The following is a 20,827-nucleotide window of genomic DNA, read 5'->3' as shown; positions in this document are numbered from 1 at the left end:
GAAAATTTTCATTTTCAAATTATAAGTAATGAACTTGTGGATTGGTTGTTGTTACGAGAATGTGCGTAAGTGCTTTTATTTCTAAAATTGAAGGCTTTTAAATGAACCCGTAGAGCTCTTCATCTATTTCGACTGCCCCCAGTTAAACCTCTTTATTTATGTTCCGTGTATTTCAGTGTGAAATCCAGCCGTTTTTATGGCCCCTGAAATATATTTTCACAAGTGAAGATTTTTCTACTGGTAGTATATTATTCCAATTTTAAACTTTTGGGTTCAGTTAAATCATTTTAACACCCTCTTTGGCAGTTGATTGCAATTACTGCAAGTTTTACTGAAATCTGTTCAGCATTTTTGTTTTTATAAATATATTACTTGTTAATGAAAATTAAACTCTTTAAATTTTTGTCAATTGCATTTAATATTATTCAAATTACACATAATTTGTAAGTTTTGTATTTAAATTTCTTATTGGAACTACATTTAAGCATAGTAAAATTGTAACTTAATTTTTTTATAACTATTTATGAAGTTTTTATTTTATTATATAAATGATATATTTTATCATTTAAATAATACTTATTGTTACGTTTAATCACTGTCAGTATTGAAACATGTTCTGTTGAATATAAGGAAGTTGATAATTATCAATACATTTTTTTTTAATTTTAACTAATTATAATTAGTTTGTTTACATAAAAAAATGTAGGATCAGAAGAAATAGAATACTCGGTTTTACCAGGGAGAAATGGGTTACGTGTTTTTTCGATGTTGAAAATGACATTGTAAAAATATACGTTTTGAAAATCTGTACTTTTGAGAAGATTTCGACGGTCCTGAAAAGAGATAGTGCAATAAGTTGGTATTAATGAAAAAAATTACAATAAACAGCTTCCATGAAAGAAATACAAAAAAAAATTCTGTGCATTATCCCCACCATGGTGCATACGATAGTGGGTCAGATCGTAGATCGGTCAGATCAATATTAACTAGATCGTTGATTGTTTGAAAACTCGATGATCAGTCCTGTCCTTAAGGAACCAGTAATTGAAATCAATTTTTGATTGAAAAATATTCTCCATTCATTTCACCCTCTTGGGTATTAAACTAAAAATCTCCACGTGCGGAGGTGAAATAAAATATAAACTTCCCTTTTATTTTACCGCGATTTTTTTTATTATTTTGCAAATGAATTCTTTTCTTTTTTCAGATGCAATACTCGTCTTGTATAGTCTTCAATCCAAAAATAATAAGAAAAGTATAGTTTTTAAAATAAAAACAAAATTGTGTTGGTGAATATGAAAATTTAAACTGATATCAAAAAGTGAAAAAATAATAAAATGTGTTTGAAAATTTCTCGAAAGGAATGAAATGATTTGACACAATGTGAAGTGAATTGAGGGGTTTCACCTCAAAGTGGCGGAATACCAAACATTCAGGATGTGGTGCAGGAGACTGCTGCTGGTCATCATGTCCTGCTTGCTGATGGCCAATACTGCAGATCCAGCCACTCTTGGGAAACACAGCATAGAAAAACCAGGTAAAAATGCTACAAAAATACAACTGCATTCATTGTATCTTAATTTAATTCTTCACTGCAATTCACTTAATTCAACTAAATTCTTCATGCAATCAGGGTTAAAATTTTAAGTGTTACGAATTTACCGATTTTTTTAAATTTTGTGACAGCTATTTACCTTGCATTCAAATAATCAAACTATTTCATGCTTTTATATTTTTTTTACAAAAATGTTAGTAATATCAGTATATCACTACTCACCGAGATTTTTTGTGTACCGGTTTCGAAACATACCCGTCTCTTCGTCAGGACATTCACTACAACACACAACACTACATGTCACTACCATAGCACTTTTCACACACTTATAATTAGTTGCTTAGTAGTTAGTTAGTAATACTAAAATTAGTTACATTTTTGTAAAAAAAATATAAAAGTAAAAATCACTAACCACAAAGTAAATTATTAAATTTAATTATTAAAAAATTGAGAACAAACTATTTGATAATGCAATATATGTCACAAAAAATAAATAATAATGGCATGATTTAGTATTTCAAATACTTAAAAGTGGCCACGTCAGGAGTCGGAATGTATGAATGTGGAAGGGGTGAAAATTGCGTATAAAAACTTAATGTTGTGGCAATATATTCTCTTTGCTTTCCCTTACGGGGAAACAGCGTGATGGTTAGTTAGTTTTTTTTATGATAATAATGTAGTGATTTTACTTCTAGTGTTTATTTTATGGCATAAATGGAATGAGCATTAATCTGTACTCATTCAAAAAAAAATCACGTTCAACCGCAAATATAAAAACAAAAACATTTTCAAAAAATATCCTAACATTGATTGAATCCATTTCGTAATCCCTCACAGTTCTTTTCAGTAAAATATATATGTATTTCTTGACTTACCGGAAATAAATATGGGAAGTTTTTTTTTTGTGTTTGGAATTTCAAATCAAGTTTCTTCAAAAGGTCGCCTTCTTTGTTGTGTTCTATATTGCTTTATTCTCTCCAAACTTTAAACACACCACGACAAAACAAGCTAGCAAATGTAACATCTTTTGAAGCAAAACAGAAGTGTATTTTTTTATTATTTTATGTACGTAGTTATAAAAATCATAATTTGAAACACGTTTTCGTTTACCAAATCAAAATCGTTTATTGGCTTGGCATGTACTTTGTGGAATGACATAGTGATTTAAATATATACATAAAAAAATAGTTTAAATGTGTCTTGTGGTTAGTGTCGTGGACTTTCAGAGTTTCTCGGTTCAAACCCACTCTACCACAATTTGATACCTAATTCTAATAATGAGACGTTAGGCTCACAGAAATAGTATGAAATTGAAATATTTGTGTAAATAACAAAAAACCAAATATTTCTCTTTTAACAATTAAACATGTTAACATAATTACTTTTGAGAACTACAGGTGTTTTCATCGACAAGTAAAAATGTAAATTTTATACTTTCAGTTTGTAATTTTACATGTTGATGTAAACATCTATAGTTCTTAAAACTAGTCATGTTTACATTAATAAACTCAATAGTGTACAAATATATATGTTTTATTTGTTTGTATATGTTTTTTTTAATGTATGTAAGCAGAGTATTCAATATATTATATGAATTCTCAGCCACAGATTCGTTGGAGACGATGACGATTTTAAATGAACGAGGGTAGGATACAAAATGTGACCAAATGTTTAATCTACATATTAAAAGTAATATGGCTTACTTCTAGTACTTGGTAGTACTTACGACGAATTTTGATTTCCTCATCGACAGGTGACAATTCAAGCTTTGTATTTTCACTTGTTGATGAGAACATTTGCAGTTCTTGAAACTAGTAGTGTTCAATATACATTAATTAATTCAACAGTGGTTTTAACAAATAAATTAAATTCAAACCATTTTTTTTGTTTGTCCAAAAGTCATGGTTGTGTTAAAAGAATTTTCAAGATCAAGATACCGTTTCAGTAGAATCACTTAAGCTAATACTAACCGGAGTTAATTCTAGTAGTACGTAAGGCAGTAATTAAACCAAACCCAAGGCAGATTGCCGCATACTGGTGCATTCCTTTTGTCTCTACAGTCTTCGTTTTCAAAGGAATGGTAATTAAAGCATTAAGGAGCAATTTCGTTTAAATCCAGAACTTTAAAATCATATAAAAGAGTTTCTCAAAGGTACCGTCGTGTTTAAGCATTATTCTTATTTGCAAAGCTTTGACATCGAGTTTTTGCATTGTATTTAAGTATCCGATAATTGGACGGAGTACGAAAGTCGATCACGTATCAAAAGCCACTCTTTTATTATTTTGAAACTAGAAGATAATCGAATTTAATGAAAGCCTTATTAAATTACATGTAACTTGACGTTTAAAGTAATAGAATCTTATTATCACAAAAAAACTGTTTAAACTACTACTACTATTACTACCATCACGCCGCTATCCCGCAGGGGTAGGCAGAGAGGATAGAACGCCAATCTTTTCAGTTCTGACATACACTCCTAGCTTCATTCATATCCATTCATCTAGTCATACATGCCCTCTACAATCTGTGAAAATTAAATGTTTTCATTATTTTCAATATTTGAAGTATTTACTTTGTAGTCAGTCGCTTTTAGTTAAAAGTGTGTGGATAATACTATAGTAGCGATTATAATGTTGTTACCATGGTAGTGCAGTGATCGACCTGACGAAGAGACGGGTATGTCTCAAAACCGGTAAACCAAGAACTCGGTGAGTGGTGTTATACTAATATTACAAAAAATTTATAAACATGTTAATGTTCGTTTGTTTTAAATATTAAGTCTCCTTTAATGTTTTACCGATTACTTTGATATTTTAATGTAACGTGTTTACACAAACATCTCAAATAGATATTTTTGCCGGTAACTGGTAGAAACATGTTTCATTTTTAGAAAACGGCTTTATTGACCGCAATGGTAGCGCCATCCGTTGAACGAAACAGCAATGCACAAAATACTTAATTTTTACTCATGGCTGACAGTATGCTTCTTCATAGCTGCTAAAATATTGTGTAACCACAAGCATATTTGTAAGTATTAGTTTGTGTGTATGTGTATGTTCTGGTGATCACTTTGGTTAGTATGCTAGAAAAAAATGTTTGTGTAATTATAAGTCTATATTTAATAAAATAAGAATGAAATTCTTTTACAATTTATGCAGAAACATATGTTTTGTTTTATTGATAATCATTTTATTTTTAAATATTTGACAATTTAACATTAGATTTGTTTATATCATCACACACACACATATACATACACATACATATATATATATATATATATATATATATATATATATATATATATATATATATATATATATATATATATATATATATATATATATATATATATATATATATATATATATATATATATATATATATAGTAATAAAATATCATTGCATTATTAAAAAGTAATAACAACAGATTCTTTAATATAAAACGATCCGCATTTAAAATATTCTTATTCAAATGCATTATTATAAACATTACGGCAAAAATAGTACCTAGAGTTGAGCTAAATGTTTGAGCGAGAAGATGTCGGGGTGTTTCATTACCTTATCTCATGGACTTTTTATTAGTCAACACAGCTTGCTTAGACGAGCTTTATGCATTTTATGCCAAAGGTTTATTTTATATAGTTAATCAATGATTGCTTGCAAAAGAATTTTTCACAAGTGGACATGCAAGTATACTAAAAAAGAGGCAGAAAAATTTAATGTTAATTTGTTTTAGCAACATTTTGAGTGTGTCCAAAATACTCAAATCTGGATTATCTCCAATGTTTCGAATTCGGATCATATATACAGAACGTCCGAGAATTTGAGTAGTGTGGTTGACAATCGTGGGTAGAATTGGTGTAAAGTGATCACCTATTAACCAGCCTATGACGGTCGTAAGCCCCGTAAATGCCCACACTTCCATATTCTTCTTCATCTATGTTGACATGTCAAAAAATAATATAATTTTGTATTATTGTATTTATTGCTATTAATAATTGTTATTTATTAATGTAATATTTTCAAAACATCCATCAAATATTTTATGTTAAATATTATCAATTGATTCCAGATTGAATTATTCAAAATAGAATTCAGGTTCAAACCGTTTATTCCCAAATAATTCGTTACTCAATTCGTAACCAAATAATTAATTTTCATCAAAGTTTATCGATATATTTTATCAAATACGCAAATTTAAATGCTCGTCATCATTTTACCCGCTAAAGAGTTTATTTTCCATTTACATTTCAATATTTCACCGCTGAGATTAATATTTTAACAAATGCGCTTTTTCCGGATAGGCCAATAAATATATTAAAAGACGAGCTCGTTGGGCTGAATATTTAATATCCATTGTGAGTATCAAAAATATTAGTCCAAAACAAATAAAATCCTTTTTTTTCACATAATTGTAATATAAATATAGGAGTTTCTGCTCAAGAAAAAAGTTCTTTTCATCTCACCAATTGATGTCTCTAGTGAAGTTCTAGTGATTCAGTAACAATGTTTCTGAATTGGTTCATATATATATATATATATATATATATATATATATATATATATATATATATATATATATATATATATATATATATATATATATATATATATATATATATATATATATATATATATATATATATATATATATATATATATATATATATATATATATATATATATATATATATATATATATATATATATACATATAGAACTTCCGAGAATTTGAGTAGTGTGATTGTCAATAATTGGTAGAATTGGTGAATGTTATCCGTGTGTATACTCACTTAAACCAGCCTATGACGGTCGTCAGCCCCGTAAATGCCCAGACTTCCATACTCTTCTTCATCTTTGATGAAATATGATAAAATAATATAAATATTGTGACTGGCGTTAATTTAAAATAGATAGAATATTAAAATTTCTTAAGGTGAGTATGTTACCTGAATCTCTTTTAGAGATTCAGGTAACATACTCTATATTTAAAATTATATGAGTATGTTACCTGAATCTCTTTCATTCTCAGTTTCTTAATTATTCAAATATTGTAACAAATATTAAACTGTAAATTATACGAGTACCCAGATCTGTGGAATACGATGACTGCATCAATGCTTATCGATGACATTTTTATTACAGTTCGAACAATCGACATTCAGGCTGTGGAAGGCAAAATAGCTGAACTTCCATGTGACATATCCTCGGGACATCAGGATAAAGTTCACATGGTGTTCTGGTTCAGAGACGATGCGGGGATCCCCTTGTACAGGTGAATGTATTTTTATTTGTATAAGTTTTTCCTATCCGATAAATGCAATAATAGCTTTTTTGATAAGGACTCAGGATAGAAGAGTGTGGCGTTCCATCCGTTCTGCCTACACCTGCGGGGTAATAAGGCTCAGGATAGAAGAGTGTGGCGTTCCATCCTCTCTGCCTACCCCTGCGGGGAAACGGCGTGATGGTAGTAGAAGAAGTAGTAGTTGATACGATAAATGAGATCATCTTTCACTCTAAACTTTTAACTAAAAACTCAATATTACGGGAAACAAAAAAAATAAAGCTGCTTAAACATTTTTTATTTCATCGATTTTCGGGATGAATCAAATGCTTTTGTCTAAAATCTTTTTTATTTGTTTTTTTTTTTTAATAATTACATGGGTCGAGTAGGGAAAAATAATTGACACTGTTTGATTAAGGAGAATGGTCCCTGGTTTATCGCAATTTTTAAATATCAATCACAGTATAGTAATTTGTTCTAAAATATTGAAAATGTTGGAATGTCAAATTTAAAAATATACATTTCTCTTTTTATTCTAAGGCCCCTCTCTAAGCCCATTGGGCATTGGATTGACGCGGTGTTAACTTGAACGTAAATATCATGATTGCAGGATGATCAGTCCCGCACTTTAGATCTAAGAGAGAATACAGGGAATTTAGATGAATACAGATGATGTTTGTGTAAGAATTCGGGGATAAGAACATTATTGTTCATGTTAAAGGAAATAAAGGATGTATAATACGTAGAAAAATGAGAAAACAAAGGTTTTTTCGCTCGGAGTTGCATACTAACTTGTGTCACTTAGACACTTTTAATAATTACGAGTCCTTAAAAATAACTAATAAAAAATTAGGTTTTTGAGTCTATGAAAAATAAATTACTGATTTTTCATTCCATATTTGATATTTATTTTATATTACCCTGAACTGGTAGCTAAAGCATAAGATTGATCACCTTGCCCTCATGAAAGTAACGATCAAGAGAACACTGCGTTAAACGATGCGATGCCCCATCCACCATTGGGTTCGAATGAGGGTTATAAGAAAGAGGAGGACCTAAAAATATTATTTGAATTGAAATAATGGGAGTTGTTTTTGAATTCTCATCAATTAATAAATTTTCGTTTTTAACTTATCAAACAAGAATGATTACTTTATTTGTAAAACTAAAATATTATTTGTTACGCAGTAAAATTATAATATTCTGATTTTTACTTGCTCCGCATCACTCTCTTGTAATTTCATCATCTCATTTCTAATTCCAACCATTTTATATGCCAATTTCCCATTTAGTTCGTTGTATAGAATGAATTTAGCCTAAACTACCTTTATTTTTACGTTAATAATAGTCAGGCAAAGGAAGGTATGCCTTATCGCTTCGCGCGAGTCAATCTAACTAAAGCATCAATCACCCTAAGCCTACGTTCACACAAGCCTTCCCATATAATAGGGGAGGTATTGTTAACCATAGAATTCGTAATAATCGTTAAAATCGAAACTACTCAGTTTAACACATAAGCGTTTAATTTTTTCTTGACTGTTAATATTTATTCTTATTTTTTTAGAAAAGAATTGTAAATGTATATTTTCAAAAAATGTATATCTTGCCAAAACTTATTGTATAATATTTACTAAAGTGTTGGTATTTTAATAAGTATAAACAACCCTCTCGGGAACCTCTAGGAGAAACTTTGGTAGAAGAAGGGTTTGATTTTCATAAATATTCTTAAATATAACTTTCTTTTCATTTTTTTTCTTAATTCTTCGATGAATAAGTAAACTGTGGATAAATTTAATGTTGCGTGCCCAACTGATAATTTAAATTAAAAGATTATTATAGATTTGTATTAGACTTTGATTGGCTATTTTTGACGAAAATTCCAGACAGTTGGTCAACCAGTTAAAAGTTCGAAGGTAAACGCTTAAATCAGTCGCGCCAGAACAGGTTTCGTTACATATTTTGTCAGCCAATGGGAGTATATACCCTATTAAAACTATGTGTTTTTACAAAACATTTTATAACTTGTTAATTTATGCTCCATTATCTATAAAATTCTGTATACTGTCAAGTAATTTATAAGTAATTTAAACAAATAACATATTTGCAAATAATAATAATTACGAGATGATTTTTTAAGATTTAAAATATTACCCCCTTATTGGCTTTTCAAATATATATATATACATATATATATATATATATATATATATATATATATATATATATATATATATATATATATATATATATATACATATACATATTTATATATATATATATATATAAATATATATATATATATATATATATATATATATATATATATATATATATATATATATATATATATATATATATATATATAAATATGTATATGTATATATATATATATATATATATATATATATATATATATATATATATATATATATATATATATATATATATAGAACATACTCAGTTTAAAGAAAAAACTTTTTTTTCTGAGATTGTTTAAAAATGATGACTTTTAAATTAATAAAAATATCGTAAATTCATCATTTCCTCATTAGCTTCAGGGGAAAAATACATAGTTAACCCAAAAAATTTATGTTTTGAAATAAATTCGTATTTACTACGATACTGGCATACCTTTTTTAAAATTTAACTTTAATCTCCCATGGTTCTTTGATTTTAACATTTATCATAATTTCCATAGTAAATGGTTCACCACCCCTAGAGGAAACGACACTCGCCTATTACACAATTTCTTGGTACTTGCAATATAAGTCCAACGGGTGTTTAATATGTATCAGTGCGATCAACATGCAATCACTTCAAACTGAGGAATGTTGTGAAATTAAAACCAATGACACCCGTAGATTAGCTTTTCATGTAAACTAAATAATCGTGTTTTAATTTATTTAATTGGACACAGTATTGTACGTTGAATCCGATAGTAAAATATGCTTACAAATTTTAAATAATATATTACTTTCAAATAAATCATTTACAAACCGAAAAAATGAACAAAACATTAATTACACGTATGGAGAATAACAAAAGCATTCTTTATTTATTTAATTTTTTAGACTTTTGTTTTTCTTCTTTTAGCATCTGTCAATATTTTATAGTTTTAAAACCACTACTTAAGTGAACTCTGTATTTAAAAAAATTGCAATTTTGCTCTTTTTAACTTAATACGCATGCTATATAAAGTAAAAACTTTGTTTCGATCTCGGTGTTTGATCACCAAGATTCTTTTTTTCTAGTATTTAATTGTCAAGTCAACTAAAATTTCACTTATAATTATAAATACGCTTTATTTACTTTTCCAGTAAAAACTTTAATTATATTATTGTTGGTTTTCAATGTTTTACGGAAATATTTATTGTTTGCATATTTATTTGTTAATGCTTCAATTTACCGTGTTTTAAAACCAGGTAACTGAAAAAACGCATTGTTTTATATAAAATTAAATAAAAGTAATTACGAGTATTTAAGAATAATTTTAATCAAAATTAGGTCATATTTGAACGTTTAACAAAAGCAAATCATTATTGACTTTTGATGTAATGTTTGACTACTAGTACACGTAAATAATAACATGAATATCCTAGAAACTAATTATTTTATAATAAGAGTAGAAGTATTGCAATTCGAATTGAGTTGTTCAAGATCACTCAAAACTTACTTTATATAGGTATTATTAAAATAATCAATCTTAGACGATATATTTTACAAATATTGAATATATATATATATATATATATATATATATATATATATATATATATATATATATATATATATATATATATATATATATATATATATATATATATATATTATATATATATGTATATATATATATATATATATATATATATTATTTAATATTTATTTTAACTATTTAACTCTTCTTCTCATAATTGTAAATTGCAAATATTTACTTCTTAGTCCTTTTTACTTTATTAATAATGTAATTATAAATAAAGTAAAAACTTTTTGTTTATAAATACTTAGTCTCTATGTTTGTTGTTGATTTGAAAATAATAATACCCTTAAAAGCTTTGTTTAGTACGTCATGTGTTCATAAATGATAAATAAACTACTTGAACCTAACTATAATACTTTAAGATTAAGCACTAATTGGTTTAACGTCAAACTGAGCAATAATATCAACAAAACTTATACGTAAAAGGGCTTTTGAAAATACTTACAGTCCTTTTTATCAAAGATGCGATATAAAATATTACATATTGTTAATGAATATTTATACTGTATATACATAAGTCTTCGACTCGTAGCTTTATAAAAGTAATAGATTTCTATTTTCTTTTCCAGATTAAAGCAAATAACGTTTTGTTGAGGGGCATTTTATTTATTGTCAGCAAGAAACATTGCGTAGTCAGCGTACAAAAGGCAAAAGACAGTTAGATCGTTCATGTCAGTTCCTATAATTACGTATCTATTCTTCAGATTACGTCTTCCAGTTATTTCCACGCAAAGTTTTGTAATTTGTGTCTAAAAATAACCAAAAAAAGTAAATAATAATTACAGATAATATGCTTTAATACTCTTCTACTCTAGATTATAACCAAAAAGTAATTATCATTGGATATGTACATTTCGTTAATTGAAATGTAGTTAAATCGTATTAAAACGTTCAATAACTTATTATCTCTTATTATTAATTGAAAATGAAAGCACTCTCGGGACTGAAATTGGTGTAACGAGTAGATACCTGGAGATAATTTTGTATTAATTCGTCAGTGGATTCCTTCAATTTATTTCGGTAATGTTTCTCAAAACCAAATGAGTTTTCCGCGGAGATGGCGCTCCTTAATCTGTCACTGCGAACAAACTGTAAAGTGTTAACCCGTAGACTTAATTAACTTGCTGTTTACATATCATGAAAGTAAACTTAACAGACGCTCACTTATCTTAATCTTTAAATTTTTCCCCTGTGAGAGCTTTTTTACAATAAAAATCTCAAAATGTTGAGAGCAAAATGTCTAAAACTACATACTTTTACAAAATATATTTTAAAAAAAGGAAACAAATGAAAAAACAAAATTTCAAGTGTATTTTTTCTGTTTTAATTTAAATATTTCCTCATTCTGATATTTTTTTATTGTGCTAATATTGATACAAAAATTATTTATCTTTTATTTAATAACCACCCACTTTTACTTACATATAAAATATCTTATTTTGGCTACGTTTTGTTTGCAAAAAAATATTTGGCGCTTGGCAAAAGATTTACACTGAATGATTATTTACTGTACTTAATCAAGGAAATAATACGATTTTTGTAGTTCATAAAGTATTTTTATAACTGTAAAAAAACCTTACAATTTCACGGTTCTTAACTGTTATATATTATTTCTTATTTGTTGTTGTTTTTACAATCACATCAATATTTTCATTCAATGAGTATATTTGAACAATAAGTCACAGTCTAAAAGACATTAATTTCCGACAGTAACCACTGGACCACAACCAAACTAGATACCGCATTGTTTGCATAAAGACAACTGTGTAACTGCATATTTGTTTGAAATTATTGTTTGAATCGCTTATTTTATGGATCTTCATATCTTGTGTTAAAAATTAGCTTTGTTTTATTATATATATATATATATCACCATATAAGATTTTATTAGAGTTATTTTGTAAGAAATGATATATTTTTTAATGAATTAGGTAACTTTTGTTAATGTCTTACATACTGATCAATAGGTACGTGCATTTTATGGTATAAACTGTAAAACAATTGAAGTGCAATATTGCATTCTCTTTATTCAAACTACATTGACCCACTGAGTGTCTTGGTCTAATGGTCTGAGTAATATGATGTTAACAACGACCACAGTGGAAACTTGTTTAGTTGTTCTAATCTTCGAACACTGGTGGCTAAACGTAAGGATGTTCAATAGAAACGTTATGAAGATGAAATATGTATTTTATTTATTTTTTCGGCATTAACTTTGTGGTAAGATATGTTACAATGATTAAAAAAAACACTTGTTTTTTACCACTTGAGTTTTATTATAGACTACATGTTTCAGAAGTTAAAATTCCATCATTCAGGTCTGTATAATAACTTAAAAGCTATTATACAAATTATTAATAAGTTATTATACAGACCTGAATGATGGACGTTTAACTTCTGAAACATGTAGTCTATAATCAAACTCAAGTGGTAAAAAACAAGTGTTTTCTTTAATCATTGTAATGAAATATGTAATTCATTACAAAATTTTATCATTTATTTCACCGTGCAAATGTTGCTTTGGATTAAAACTTTAAAGTCAGCCGAAAATCCACAATTATTGAATGCTCTGTTCCACTTTCTGAAGCTGAGAAAAGTTTCAACATAGCTATCAACTGGGCTAAAGAAGTCATTTATAATACTGAGGAATTAATGGTTTTGAGATGAATGCGTGATTTATCCCCTAAACACCAGTTAAGTTCGTTGATTCAAAAGAAAATATCTGATTTTACAAGCTCAAATAAAATTATTATATTTTTAAATTATCATTTCTGTACTTAAATGAAAGTGGACAATGAAGGGCATTTTCATAAACTGAATTTTGTCTCCGTCTTATTATTCTCAAAACACTCAGTAATATGAAAAATTTGACGGAAAAAAAAGACGGAAAAAAAGACGGAAGCGTTATAATTGAATAATGTAAAAAACAAGTGTTTTTTTACAATAATGCACTATGTTAAATTTTATCAGAAATATGACGTGTTCAATTTATAGATCTGTACATTTTATCAGGACTGTATGTCGTAACAGGAAAAGTTCCCGTGGTCCGAGGAGACTTGTCGCTTGATAGCCAAACTCGCCGTCGGATGACGGGAACTCCCGGAGCCGAAACCGATAATTCCACCTAGAATATTGAGGGAACTTTAGTCCCAACTTCGTGAAACTTATCATCGCTTGCTTGTGTTCACACTTAACAGAATATTCAATTCACCGTAGCTCGGTAATGCTTGACTTAGCTAAGTAACAATAAAAGTGTGACCAAGTGAAAGGAAATGGTTCATATTCACACGAAACATGGGTGTTACACTCGGGGGCTTTGTGTCAAATAACACAATGTATTACGTACTTACATATAATATATTACAATATATCCAGCGTTACGTTTTCTTAGGAGAGAAACAAATTTCGTCATTCCTTTCAAACAGATTAAGATTTCTCAATTACTTTAATTGTACTACTCATAAAACAGGTTTTAACAAAAAGAGGTAAAAAAATTAAATTTCCTGCAATAAATTGATGGCGTCACCCACCGCGTGGGATGTTGCGCCATTTTGTTGAAACCACAGATCTGTCATTTCAATGTCATTCAACTGAGGTACGAAGAAGTCAGTAAGCATGGTTCTGTAGCGCTCTCCATTGGCCGTAACATTCTGTCTTGCATTGTCTTTAAAAGAATACTGGCTAATGATTCCAACTGCCCACCAAACAGTGACTTTAAATGGATGTAAGGGCGTCTTGACAAAGGTTTTTGAGTTTTCATCACTCCAAATTCGGCAATTCTGCTTATTGACATAACTAGAAATGTGCCTCATCCGAAAAAGAGTCTAATAGAATATTGTCTTAGCCCATTCGCCGAACCTGCGACGCGCATAATGGTCATTCTGTGTATTCATAGTGAAATTGCAAAACGTACTGACTACAAATCAACTGTCAACTGTCAAATTGACAGTCTGTAGAAACAAAATTGCCAGTTTAAAAACCAAATCTCTAAAAAAACACCCAATACATTTTCATTTTAGCCAACTTTTCATATTTTGATTTCAAATAAGTTTTTAGCTATTTTATGCTGATTCAATCCGCTTTTTTAATTAAATAAAAAATATGTTTTAGATATTAACCCAAACTTATCTACGTGATACATCAGACGCTGGGTTATTTATCTAACGAATAATATCTCAGCTTGAGATAAAGCGTCTACCGTTTTAATAAGAGATGGAATTCCATCTATCCCATGGTACCACAAAGCATTTGACTGGCTTAAGTGATCACTTTAAATATATTCCATCAATTTTTTAAAGATGTATAAATACAATGTTGTTAAATTACTTTCACATGCTAATGGTTATTTGATAGATTTGTAAGTACGATTGACAGCAACGCTTTCAATTAAACAAGTAAACGAGTGATCACTTAAGCAATCCAAATGCCAGTTTTTAATTCCTGGAATTTACAGACTTATATCGCTCTTGGTATTAAAAAAAGCGAAACATGCTTAGTATCATTTGAAACACTACAAGAAAATAATTGAAATATTTTGATATTACAAGAAATTTTGCATTGTATTCATATCACACGCTAAGCGTATATTTATTTCCCAAATAAGTGCCTAACTCTTTAGTATTTATTTAAACCTTATTCTAAAGAAAAGGAAAATTGTCTCAGTTAAAACACCTATATCCTATACCTATACCTATATTTTTCTGTCATAAAATAGTTTCCATTAAATTTCAATCTCATGTTTAGCATACATATAATTTCTACATAAATATATATTTCAACCGCACTCTAAAGAAAAAAAGGAAACTCACCTCAGTTGAAGCATCTGTAATAATTAATATCTTAATGTCATAACATATTTTTCATTGAAAGAAATATCGTGCTAAGCTCGCATATATTTTCCAAAAAAGTCTTCGATATATATTTTTACCTTACCCTCAAGAAGAAAGGGAAACTCACAAATGAAAGTCGATAAATTTCATTCAACGTTGTTTACAAGCGTAACCGAACGCGAACTTTGGCTACAACCATTAAAAAGAGGTCCTTAATTGAATTTTAAATTTAATCACGGGATGGACCTTTATTTTCATTTTCCCACTGGCCACAATTTGATTTAGTGGATCGTTTTACCCAACGTCCCTTTTTACATGCTCTACTCTTATACATATTATCAGCATCGGGTGCGGTCTCGATTGCCAATATTTATTTAGAATCCATATTTACGATAGCCATTAAACACACAGCCATCCGTAATGCTGTTAGCTTTCGATTCGATTGCTTACAATAAATAATACTGATCAGTCACAATCACAATTCTTTTTTTAAAAAATAATATCTATCTTTAGCTTATTTTATAAGACACATAGAAGTATAAAAGACAAGATACACACCCTTGTTTATATATATATATATATATATATATATATATATATATATATATATATATATATATATATATATAAATATATATATATATGTATATATATATTTATATATATATATATATATATATATATATATATATATATATATATATATATATATATATATATGTATATATATATTTATATATATATATATATTATATATATATATATATATATATATATATATATATATATATATATATATATATATATATATATATATCTATATATATATAAACAAGAGTGTGTATCTTGTCTTTTATACTTCTATGTGTCTTATAAAATAAGCTAAAGATAGATATTATTTTTTAAAAAAAGATAATATATAAATGTATATAGCTTTTAATTTAACGAGTTTTTTTTTATTCACAATATTTTGAGTGTGTCCAAATACTTGCTCACTCCTTTCAACAACGACATATGTATATCAAAAAACTTGATTTTTCACGAGATCGTTTTTAAAGTTTAAAAATATAATAAAATGTATTTTAAATAATTCTCAAGCCACTTTTTGAACTTTTTACTGTGCAACAGATTTGAAACCTGATTTTTATCCATTTGATAAATATTTAGTATATTTAAAAAAAAAAAAAACAATACCTATTCTTCAAGATGCAAAAACAACACTTTCTGTCCTATTGCGGGGAAATTTTAAGCAAAAAAATATGCCACTTTTGCTGGAATACAGTACATTTTCTGGGCACTACGAAAACATGTACAACTCAATGTTAACGATATTTGAAATATGACGTAGTTGAAAGGAGTGAGCGACTTGTTCAAAAATTTCGGTTTTCTCCACTTAGGAATTATTTTAACATTCTGACATCTCAACATGGATGAAGAGACATATGGAATTAGGGTATATATTTACAGGGCTTATGACCTGTCATAGGATGATAAAGTGATCAATTTAGTGCAACATTCACCATTCTCCCCATGATTGATATTTCAGATAGTCAATTCCAATAGCTTTAAAATGAACTTTAAAAACGAAATAAAAACGTCATCGGCAAAAAAATAATATCCAAAATCTCATTTTAAAGTTCCCTTCTTGCCGTATTAGTTACATTTACACCTTCCGATGTCTGAATTACACAATATTCTAGAAACTGAAGACTACGACAATTATTAATTTTCATAGCTTCTTGATCAAAAGCCTCCCACGTTTCTCTGTCACATGAAACTCTGCTATGTCGCGGTGATCCGCCACAAGAAGATCGTTATCAATGTTCTCATATTTGCTTTGATGAAAAATGATGAAATGAAAACGTTTTCTATCCGTAAGGAAGTTGTGAATATTACGGAAACAAAGTTGTGAACGGGCATTTTGGAATAATGGAGAATTATATAGTTTATAAGTACATTAAAAAGTTTAAAATATATTTTAATCATTTTCTTTTAAATAAAAATATGTTCACAAAGAAAATGGTTATATGTATTTTAACCTTTTATGTCCTCAATAAAAAAATATAATTTAATTCTCATTAACATATTCTTTGTCTTTATCAATATATTTTTACCATCGAATCCTACTTGTGTGTTTTTAATTATTGTTTTTAGCATAGCTTGTTACGAAATGGTCAAATAAGAAAAAAACTGTCTCACAAAGCCTAATTTAATGCAAGTTTGATTATAACCACTAACAGATCGATGTGTTAACAAATCCACCTTTCATACTATTTTTTAACATAATACTTTTTTCAAATATACACAACTGCTTACTTAAGAAATGCTTTTAAAAAAATATATTAAAAATTATGTTAATAATGTTTAGTTTATTTTCACTAACCTATTCTTTTTATTATTATTATATACTCATCTTACGTGTGCAGAGATATATGGTAAACGCATTAAAACCCATTTTATATCATTAAAATAAAAAATAAAATCGATATGGTCATAAATAATATTATCCGAGGATTTTTTTAATTGGCCATAGTTTGGTTAATTAATGTTGTATAATTTATTGTTTTGGCTGTAAAAATCCCAAATAAAATAAAATAAAAATAAAAAAAATAAGTGGTCAAAAGCAATTTCCGCTAGTATCTTAGAGATAAGTAATCCATTCCGTTTGAATCTTGTATTGCGATTATCTTTAAAAGTTCCTCTCATAAACCTTGAAGTGTTTTTAAATTAAGTCATCTTACTATAAGACTCAATTAGTTTTTAAAACAGTTCAAGGTTTCTGGGAGGAGCTTTCATTGGTGTTCGCAATGCAAAATTTGAACGCAATCTATGCAAAAATCATATTATTCAAAGCTCTACGTATTCCGTAGAATAGTGAATACCAAGCTTCGCATTATAAAATCGTGTGTATCAATTCAGGCTAATATATCTCTGCGCGTTTGCATCAGTGTAAATATTTCCAAACGCAATCGATATACATCAATAATTGCGATATTTTCTTGTACAGTTTCGACGTCAGGGGGGTGGGCATGACCGAGGGGCGGCACTGGTCGGCCCCGGGGGTGTTCGGCCCCCGCGCCACCTTCCGCCCCACCACCGCCCCCGCCGCCCTCGTGCTGCAGGACGTGAAGCGCCACGACGAGGGCATATACCGCTGCAGGGTGGACTACAGGAACACGCAGACGATGAGCTTCAAGTACAACTTCTCGGTGATAGGTGAGTCTTCACCAACTGTTTATTAAGCACAGTATATTTGTTAATCTAAGAAAGAAAAAAACACTTATTTATTGTAACAGCAGACAGTTGGTAGAATTCCATATTGAATTATTGATTAATATATCCAAATATTGAATTATTCAGTAATATATCCAAAATTAAACAAAGTTTATCGGATTGAATTCTACATTTAATTATGTATATGAAAATACGTGACGCGTTTCGTCTTATTAAGACATCATCAAACACTCTACTCAGTGTTTGATGTCTTAATAAGACGAAACACGTCACGTATTAACATATACATAAATAAATGATGAATTCAATCCATTAAACCTTGTTTATTTTGAATAACCCAACAAGAAAAAACAGGTTTTTTTTATATAAAAATAAACTGTATAACTTTTTTTAAAATAAAAATAAGGTGTATTACTGTATACAAACGTAACTAACAAGTGTAAGTCCCTCTCCAAGCACAATAGCGCAGTCTTTTTATTGAAGAGAACTGCGTTTTTAATGTTAATATTGTAAGTGGAAATGTTTAGAAAATGAATCAAAATTATAAAAAAAAAACTTTTGTAACCATTTTAAATAATAAATATAAATAAATAAAATGACACTCTCCTTATCTTTCATAGTTCACTTGATTATGACTTTTTAAAAGTATTATTACTCAAAGTAAACAATGAATGATAAGAAGATTGTTATATTACTATACCACAAAGTTAACAATGCTTTTAATATACAAAATGTATTTTTGATCATTTTAAAAATTAAACACTTGTATGATACCATTTTTGAGTATTATTTCATTCAAATGACAAGTTTCGAAAAATTCAGTTGTTTTCAACAACACGTGAATACAAAGAAGATGAAAACAACTTTAGTATTTGAAACTAGTCGTGTGTAATAAAAAAAACTCAATAACTAATATTATACAAGTGTTTAAATTTTTAAATTATCAACAGGTAATTCAACAAATTGAATAACCAATCAATAAATCATATGAGAATTTTTTTTTCTTCTATTTTTTAACCCTTATCCGCACCAAATGGTGCATAGGGCACTGTTTCATTGCGACAAAGTGCAATCTCTTATGAAGGCAAGGTGATCAGCCGTGCGCTTCTTGTATCAGTCCAGGTTGATATTAAATATCACTTAAGACAGCCAATTGCCAGCCCGTAAGCCCTGAGATGCTCAAACTCCATCTTCTTTCGTATTAAAACCATGTATGTTTAATCCGAAGTTGAGATGCCTGTAATATTTTATAAGTCATTTATAGGGTTAACAACTTCTCATCGGCTGGCTTTATTGGTCATTTAACATTCGCGCGTTACGTTAATCATTTTTCCATGTTTGAATATCCATGGCATTAAACTTTTTGGAAGCTGTATATAAACAATACCTAAGCACCTATTCGTGTAGGAGTTTTAAACTTACTTTTTTGTGAAGTACATCGCAATCTTTTACATCTTTATATGCGACAATCTTTACGATTTATTATCTTACTAGAAGATGCCAGTACTTTTTATTTCGATTTTTTGCGCTTTGAAATTGTGTATGCTAAATCATAGTAACGATACCTCTGAGGATAAATCCAGTATTTATCTTCTTACAAAGATTTAAACACATTCAAAATAATGTTTAGTGTATAACAATAAACGGTATAATATTAAATTCAAAATGTTCAATGTAAAAAATCTTTATCTGAAAAAACACAGAAGTTGAGTAATTTTTATTGGGCGGTTAATTTTTTATTAACATTTATTTTTTATTCCAAGTTTTGGAACTTGGAATGAAACAATAATTTATTGACTTGGTTTTTACTTTAAAAAACTTCAATTTTTTTACTTTTAATATTTAAATCACGCACTGACTTGAGTTGAAATGTTAATTATATTTTGAAAACATTAAAACAATAATTCTGTGACAATTTTTCGCCTTGTTAAAGCATTTGACGTAAGTTTGAAAATACCCCCACGTTGTCACAAAATTATTGTTTTTATGTTTATGTAATAAAATAAAAATTTTGGTAGATACAAAGCAGTATTACATTTTAATACTAAAAGTATTTATAAAATATTTTATAAACGAGAATTATATGGGTAAGTATAAAAAAAATTCTCAGACATTAGATTTTTCTCTTAAAGAAAATCCAACAAGATTGAGAATATATTATATT

General features: G+C 28.2%; 1 protein-coding gene across 1 annotated transcript in view; it reads left to right on the top strand.

Annotated features, from left to right (window-relative positions):
• Positions 1 to 1,221: 1,221 nt before the first annotated feature.
• LOC148301489 (kin of IRRE-like protein 1) overlaps positions 1,222 to 20,827 on the top strand; it is a gene marked incomplete at its 3' end in the record, with an annotated part of 63,916 nt that continues 44,310 nt past the window's right edge. The window contains exons 1-3 of the mRNA XM_088273172.1: positions 1,222 to 1,537; positions 6,705 to 6,834; positions 18,437 to 18,645. Coding sequence (XP_088129298.1) covers positions 1,438 to 1,537; positions 6,705 to 6,834; positions 18,437 to 18,645 — 439 coding nt within the window. The remainder of the gene's footprint in view (positions 1,538 to 6,704; positions 6,835 to 18,436; positions 18,646 to 20,827) is intronic.

This window comes from Brachycentrus maculatus, unplaced genomic scaffold, assembly GCF_059751285.1.
Source record: "Brachycentrus maculatus isolate JH-2025_06_01 unplaced genomic scaffold, ASM5975128v1 h1tg000556l, whole genome shotgun sequence".
NCBI classification, from domain to species: Eukaryota; Metazoa; Arthropoda; class Insecta; order Trichoptera; family Brachycentridae; genus Brachycentrus; species Brachycentrus maculatus.
The sequence above is the reverse complement of the archived record's forward strand: the minus strand, read 5'-3'. Positions and strand labels throughout refer to the sequence as shown.